General features: G+C 38.2%; 1 protein-coding gene across 1 annotated transcript; it reads right to left on the reverse strand.

The window, feature by feature from the left end:
- Nucleotides 1-330: 330 nt before the first annotated feature.
- LOC121879027 (inactive hydroxysteroid dehydrogenase-like protein 1) lies at nt 331-7,629 on the reverse strand. The gene is made up of 8 exons (XM_042385499.1): nt 7,290-7,629; nt 6,274-6,396; nt 5,433-5,543; nt 5,044-5,264; nt 4,736-4,865; nt 4,512-4,609; nt 3,882-3,987; nt 331-393 (listed from the first exon to the last, which is right to left on the reverse strand). Exons 1-7 carry the CDS (start codon nt 7,612-7,614, stop codon nt 3,886-3,888), a joined length of 1,110 nt encoding a protein of 369 aa, XP_042241433.1. The 5' UTR covers nt 7,615-7,629; the 3' UTR covers nt 331-393; nt 3,882-3,885.
- Between the last annotated feature and the right edge of the window lie 969 nt (nt 7,630-8,598).

Here is an 8,598-nt window from a genome sequence, read left to right on the forward strand (position 1 = left end):
ACACAAAACTGCATGTCCTTCCCTCACTCCTACTCAACACCGCATAACCCTTCCTCACTCCTTCACATCACCGCATGTCCTTCCCTCACTCTTACATAATATTGCTTGTTCTTTCCTCACTCCTACAGTGCTGCAGTATCTCTACAGTAGTCAGTAGATAAGATTTCAACACACTGTTATAATCTGTTTTAGTATTTATGTGGACGTATTTAACCAACACTTACATATATACAATACAACTTCCTGTCATGTTTGGTAGACTGAGTTATTTAGAGAATGTTCATCCTTTACTGTACTCTTGATCGTTTCTCTTGTCCATCTTGATGTTGCCTCGTCATCTGTACACCAAGTTATGGTCCTCATCCTCCCTGGAGTAGTATTTTCTGTTAATACCTGTGAAATTATAATTTCATTAACCAAAAATATTTTTTTGTATATATTGCAGAGCGACAAGAATTAAAATCACTTTTTCTTCAGACTGTTATGCCAGCACTCCTCTTTATCAAGAATTTACCACAAGTCACACGAGTGGTCACAACAACAAGCAGGGTAAACACTATAATGACTCTTATATTATCTCCACCAGATTCTCAATAATAACCCCCAGATTAACTCAAAATATACAGTAGGTATCATGTTGAAGATGAATCATGCAATTGAGACCCTGCAATTGTGTGCAAATGAGGCAAAAATTGAGATCAGAGACCTGGGACTTGATCACAATTTTCGTGATGCCATTTGGCAGCAGGGTCTACCATTAAACAACACATTATGCTTCCAATATCTTCCCAGGCGGTAGTACCTCCCTGATTGGTAGCTGCTTACTACCTACTTCTTGCCTATTGCAGACTCCTTATGTTCTTATGGTGGTGAAGTGATTCTGGTGATGGGGTGAACTGATTGTGGTGGAGGTGGTGAAACAGTTGTGGTGAAGTTATAGTGGTGAATTGATAGTGGTAGAGTGATTGTGGTGAAGTGACTGTGGTGGTGAAATGAGTGTTGCGGTGGCGAGAAAGTTGTAACAGCACCTTTTGCATTAAATAAATAGTCACCCAAATGAATAACACCAAATTATTCACTAAGTTATTAAACAATGACTTGGTAGTTGTTCACGTTATACGCGGCTCAAACTCTATCAGAAGTCGAGCGAGGTCACCTGACTAATCAAAACGCAGCTTCACGCCCGCTTCTCCGCTCACACGCTCGGAGGAGAGGGGCCAGAGTCTTACCACTAGTTAAGGGGTGAACATGTAACTTAAGTGTTCATGATATAAGTGTACTCAAAACACTTCCCTGGAGATAATTCACAACACATAATCTGTGTATATGATTACTTCAACAATAAAGAAAAAAACAAAAATAAATGTTTACCTCAGCCCTGCCACTTAAGAGTTCCAGAACTTATTTAAAACAATTAATGTGATGCACAACAGGTATTACAAAGTGATAAGAACATAAGGAGTCTGTAATAGGCCGGTAGGCCTGTGCATGGCAGCTCCTGTCGAGAGTTACTACCACTCTCAATCATCTATAAATCTATCTAGCCTCCTTTTAAAACTTTCCAGCGTTCCACCACTTACTACAAAGTTGCTATGCTTGTTCCACTCCTCAACCACCCTATTTGTGAACCAGTTCTTTCCTATCCCCCTCCTAAACTTATCCAACTTAAATCCGTTGCTACAGGTCCTATCTTGCTCGGATACTATAAGAACTTTATCTATATCTCCTTTATTGATTCCTTTCACCCATTTAAATACGTCTATCTTATCTCCCCGCACTCTTCGTCTTTCTGGGGAATGCAAGTTTAGTTTATTTAACGTATCTTGATATGGAAGGTTTCTAAGTCCCGGAATCATTTTCGTCATTCTTCGCTGCACCGACTTCAGTGGATTGAAATCCATTCTATAATAAGGGCACTAGAACTGAACCGCATAATGGAGGTGCGGCCTGATTTACGCAAGATATAGTTGCAATAAGACCTCTCCACTCATATTGCTTACACTTCTAGATATAAAACCTAATACTCTGTTTGCCTTATTTCGAACATTAACGTACTGTTTTCTAGGCCGTAGGTCCGGGCTTACAAGTACCCCCAAGTCTCTTTCACAAGTCGACTTCTCTAGATTGATGTTGTTAAGGCTGTATATATTGACAGTATTTGTTCTTCCAATATTAAAAACGCTGCACTTGCTGGTGTTGAATTTCATTTGCAGTTTTACTGACCACTCCTGCAGTTTATTTAAAGCCTCCGGTAGTGCATTTGCATACTTCCCTGAATTAATCTGCCGCCCTATTTTGGAGTCATCCTCAAACTTACTTACAGTATGTCACTGCTGATCCCAGTATCTATATCGTTTATGTAGATTATAAACAAGAGTGCGCCCAGGACTGACCCCTGGGGAACCCCACTGGTTACACAGCCCCACTCAGATTTCACACCATCTACGCTGACCCTCTGTGTTCTATCGGTAAGCCATGATTTTATCCAATTTAAAACTTTCCCCTCGATACCATGAGCCTTAACTTTTCTCGGATGCCTCTGATGCGGTACTCTGTCAAACGCTTTGCTAAAGTCTAAGTAACTAACATCGTAATTTTCGTCATAATCTACTACCTCGAAGACTTTCCTAAAAAAACGTCAGCTGATTTTTCGACAAGATTTTCCCTTTGTAAACCCTTGGTGAGAATCGTAGATTAATTTGTTTTTCTCTAAATGCGATCGGATGTTATTTGCTATAATTGATTCAAGAAATTTCCCCACTACTGACATCAAACTAATCGGCCGGTAATTTGACGCTGATGTTCTGTCACCCTTTTTGAATATGGGTACTACATTTGCCTGTTTCCACAAGTCTGGCACAACTCCCGTGTCTAATGATTTAGTAAGTAAATTTACGAGGGGTCCGCTAATCAGTTCCTTACACTCTTTCAAAACTCGAGGGAAATCGTGCTACGTCAGACATACATTTAAACCAGAGGCGATTCAAACCCTGGACTTGTGGGAGAGAAATACGCACGTTACGATATACAACCCAAGATTCAAGTGAACCCCTGCTGTTGGTTCGTCTCCTCCCTGGCTGGATTTTCAACCTGAAGTGATTGCCCTCGGTGGACCGCTCCTGTAGCCGTTCACACTCCGTTTGGTACTTAATTTCACTGAATTACCGAACATCATCCGCAAACATTGGAGGGTGGAGTATATAGCACCAGGCATATCATCAATCCATTTTCGGTCAATTTCTCAGTACCATAATAATTCTAAAACTACTAATTTCTTCTGCTATCTTGAATATATTGTACTCCCAAATATATAATTTTTCTCACGACCTCCTCCATCTCTTCTACATTAATTTTATATTATCATTACACTGAGATCTAGTCCTTCTCTCTTGTAAGCCATTAGTTACCTTTACTATTCCCCATCATCTCCCCGATTGTAAACATTTATGAGAAATTTTACTTTTTCCCCTGAGGCAATGCAAAAATGATATCTCTCTTCCACTAATGCCTGCAACTTTGAAAATGTTAAAGGAAAGGATGAGTGTGGCTGTTAGAAAAGTTCCATATATGTTACATAACGTATAGGGGTTAACAGAACAAAGCTTCAATGTCTGTAGAGCCACAAAAGCAGCTCATATTGAACTGCCTTAGCTTGGAAATAAAACTTTTTGATTTTCTCTTTATTAGTATAACTTACTTTTCGCTGTAACTTTGTTAGTGTTTTCATAATAAATATTTAAAATCTTGAAGACCAATTGTAATCACCCAGTTCTTCACATAATAGTACGAATCCTCCTACTCTCCCACACCTAGTAAACTGCACAGCATCATCATTGCATAATAAATGTATTAGCTTGGCTGTGTAAGTAAGTATAACTTACGTGCTTACTGTTTCTTCTTTTTGGCGTCTCTTTCCAGGAATGCCTCAAATGCACCACTCAAGTATGAGGTCATCCACCGGCCGAAGATGTTATCTATAATGTAAGTCTGAAAAGAAGGGGAAATACTTTATAAATAAAACCAACTTTGCTTTCAGTTTGCACTCACAACATACACACAGCCCAAGGCCAACGAAATTGTAAGACAGTACTCCATTCATACGTGCACTAGAATGAAATCAATAAGTTTGATTTCCTGTGGAGTACGTCAAGCTCGCATTTTCCAGTAAACATCTTTACGTTCACTGACTTGAAGATTACATATTAAACAACAACTTTCATACATTAAGAAAGACAATCTTTCTGACATTGTACGGGCATTTCACAATAGTTGAAACTGAACCAATCTTTCCACAGAACATAAATAATTATCATACAATTTCCTAAATTATATTTTAATGATATTTAGAAACATCAACTTCATTGTTATTAGAAGTACCTGTAACGTTGCTATATGCGTTGCTATTTAAACCTTTTTCTTATCTAAGTTATATTATTGATTATGCAATTCAACCTTAAAAATAAATTATATTAAATCACAGAAAAAAATCAAACCTATGGTACCGTACTCACTATGCAAGCATGACTCCAGTAGCCACTAGAGCGATGGGAGTAACCTAAAGTGGAGAACGCGCTGTTGACGTATGTTGAAGCTGTTGGGACACTGATGCCTATGGGAAGAAAAATATCGTTTGGAGAACAATTAAAGGAAAGGTTATTTGTTCTTGTCTTTTCTCTTCTACTAATGCATCTCTTCATATGATAGGAATTTGGGAGTAATAAAGCGAGTATCTCACCAGGGGTATGGACATAATCTGAAAAACTGGTCAAGTTGGTCGAGACGTAACCAGGATTGATGGTCTGGATGGTGAGGCCTGAGTCACTATACTCCCCGTACAGCGATGTCGAAAAGTAGTCCACAAAGGCCTACCAACGAAAAATAACAACCATCTATGAGGATATCGTGTCCTACCAAAGATGATATCAAAATCTCTAACCTTTCAATGGGATCATGAAGTGTCAATAGAAACATAATAATGATCATCAACGATAAACTATGCTATTTCAACATTATTAACGAAATATAACTCAATCACTTAAATACCTTTGTAGCTGAATAAATCCCGAGGTAAGGAACTGGGGCATGACACGTTATGGAAGCTATATTGATGATGGCTCCTTGGCGCCGAGCAAGCATTCCAGGGAGGACCAAATTGGTCATGGCGGGCACTGATGCTACGTTCACGTTGACTTGAGCCCAGATGTCATGGTCTGTTAAATTTCCAAATTTGGTTGGCAAGTTTGCGACCCCACCAACATTATTTACTGAAAAAAATTATAAAATTAATATTGTAGGTCTTAGAAATTATTCATATGTATGGTTGACAATATTTTACATAACTGTACTGTGGAATGTATAGTTTGCATCATACAGAACAAGGTACGTGGCTTAGATCAAACTCAGATACAACAATCTAGTTATTAGGATCTCACCTAAAACTCCAATCTCCTTGTCTTGCAGGTGTTTTCCGATGTCCTCATAGATTACACGCCCTTGGCTGAAGTCTGCCTGAACGACCTCAGTCTCTACTCCATATTCATCAGCTAAAACATTATTGCTTACTCTTTAGGTTAGTGTTAGTGAGACTTGATGCTTGTTAATGTGGTTCAATTTTGATATGAGATGAAATATTGTGTTCTGTTGTAATACAATCTACTGTACATAATAAAAAAAGCTGCATTAAAACAAAACAAAATTCTATCGAATCATGTAGATAAGTTGTGTATTCTTGACTTGTAATTAAAACAGTAGAAATGAAATGCTCAAAAATTTTACTTAACTTAAGTTAATGTCTGAAAAAAATGTATTATGAATCCCAAATCACAAAGTGAATCAAATACCAAATTCAACTAAAACCTTCACAGGAAGTGAGAGATGAATTTCATAATCTGCCACTGTTGTCAGTTCAGAGTATGGTTCCGGTAACATTGTCAATCATATTTTTTTTTCTAACTATCTTTGTTTGGCTGGATAGCTTAGCTTAGACTATGGTAATTTACAGTCCAAACACTTTGGTCAGCAGGGAAGCAGTCGCCCACTGAAAATTACTAAACAATAAGAGTATGTAAACAGAAATAAATAGGAATGCATGCCTTCCATAATTTGTCTTGTTCGTGATTTTTTGCCCACACTTCCCGAACTATGATGATGTTTACATCTGTGAAACGCGCCTATGTAATTCGAGACATATTTGGCATAATTTGTTTCCAGAAGACAGAAAAACAAACAACACAACATATCCCTGTACGCTGTGCAACAAATGTATGAGCTTACCAATCTCGGTTTCAACTTTCTTGAGCTTCTCCATGGTGCGTGAGATGAGGATGATGTTCATGCCTCCCTGAGCCAGCTTCTTGGCGTATTCTTTTCCAATTCCATCTGTGCTGCCCGTCACAACTACAAAGATAAGCAAGTTTTGTTATGCTGTACAGTGTGTCTTAAAGGTTGTACACCACAGGAAAATTAATGTTCCTCTGTTTTTATGTGAGGAAATCATAACAAATTAATAAAGATGGTATAGAAATTGGCATTACAAGACAGAGTCGGTGTATTATCCATGTACGGAGTGCAAGATGCTACACATCGATCCGTTACCAAAGAATTTTATCGGCCACATCCATATGCCTGGGTGATGTTAAATTATTTTGTGTGTAACATCTGCCTTTCCGTTCATGAACACTAAACCAAATCTTTCTTATAGTGCTAATTTTTCTGCCATCTTCGTTGATCTGCATTGATTCTATCACATAAATAAACAAGAACAAAAAGAGAACATTAATTATCCTGTGATGCGCAACCAATGAGACACCCTGTTTAACATTCAGCCGAGTGTAAACAGGGGTAGAGGAGGTGAACGTTTATATGATACCGAATTAAGCTGTTCTCTGAATCTAAAATGTCGTACATGAAGTTGGGTTCATATTAACGCTGAGTCAGGTGGCTTCCCCTGGGTAGAGTGACTCGATACTCAAGGTTATAGTAGTCATGGGGACAGCATGCATCCAAGGTCAGTCTTGGTTCCTATGTGTATAAAAATGGACTTATTTTTTTAACAATATGTAACAATGATGAGTATGTTTCCGTGTTGGTTCCTTTAGATTAAATAATTGGGTAACATGTTAAGTGCCTATGGCTGTGCCTTGATCATTACTGTCAATGTGCCAAGCAATCATAACACTACATTGTTCTACATCAGACTTCTACAGTGTGACAATCCTACAAATGGAACAGAACGTACATAACATTATCAGCTACATATTGTGACTTTGACCACTAAACAATGTGCTAACCTGCCCACTTGCCATACTTGGCAACAAGTCGTTTGTCCCACAATCTGGACCAAAAGAGAGTTCTCACTCCTGTTACCACGTCATAAAGCAGGTACGTGGTCACTTTTCCCACGTACAGGATCCCAATGACGGCGAAAACGTCCTTTACATATCCAAATCCTTGCAACAGCTTCCCACCGTATTCAAGCCCCTGCAGCAGCTCTTCGCTAAACATGGTAGAGGTCCGTCGGACAGACGTGTGCACTAGAGACTGTTGCCAGGAGGAGTGTGAGTGATTACACAGTACTTGGCAGCCGACGGTTGCCACATCGGTGCCCATGAGCATCCTTCAAATTTTTTAAGTCTATTTTATACATGGCCATGATCATCAGTATGCTTGCTGAAAGAACAATTTTGTTGTTGTTGGCAAACTTTCAAAACGAAGCAACTGCAGATCAGATATTGCTCTGTATAAAGTTATGTGATTTGTACAGTAACTTTCGTAAATGTAATTTATGTTGTAAAACAATGTTTTGCCTTCTACAGTAACTTTCGTAAATGTAATTTATGTTGTAAAACAATGTTTTGCCTTCTTTAAGAATATTATGTTAACAGTAATCAGAAGAGAGGCAGTAATTTGTTATTTCACCACTTATCAGTTTACTTGCTTAGATCTGAAGGACACTTAGGCAGAGTTGCCACACATGATTTTCTTTTTTCAAGAGTGGCACCTAAATCTTTCCAGATTGATACATTTGTTTCAAGGTATGATAAAATCACCCATGCATCATTAAAGATATAATATTTTATTACAGATTCAGAATATTAAGTAAGATACAGCATCAAACAAAAGATTTAATGAAAGAAAATGAAACCTATTCGTTGGGAGACTTAACTAAAGTTTTAGTTCTGAGTAAATCAATAACCATCAAAAAGTCTGAGTGAATACATGAAACACTTCTTTCAAGATGAAAAAAAAGGAAGAATCTTTGCAAGAAAGTTTGCATCATAGTATTTTCATCTCCAATGAATGAATCTGCTGCTTGTAGTGTTACTTTGTTTTCTTGTTTCAACCTCTGGAGATTCTCAATGCACCATCGGTGATATCGTCCTTGTTTTAATCTTCTAATAAACGTTTTGGTGGATTCCAAGAATAGCACTCAGCTCTTTGGAGAGAAATAGCCTGCTTGGCTAGGAGCGTATTAACCACTATTCTGGGTTTTTTTCATATTTGTTTTGTTTGTGGAGCAAGTTTCCACGAGCTCCATGTACGGACAGACGACTGAGTAGTGCCCTCTGAGGTGTTCATACACTTCAATTATGGCAAGGG

The sequence above is a fragment of the Homarus americanus genome, unplaced genomic scaffold, assembly GCF_018991925.1.
Source record: "Homarus americanus isolate GMGI-L3 unplaced genomic scaffold, GMGI_Hamer_2.0 scaffold4060, whole genome shotgun sequence".
Lineage (NCBI taxonomy): Eukaryota > Metazoa > Arthropoda > Malacostraca > Decapoda > Nephropidae > Homarus > Homarus americanus.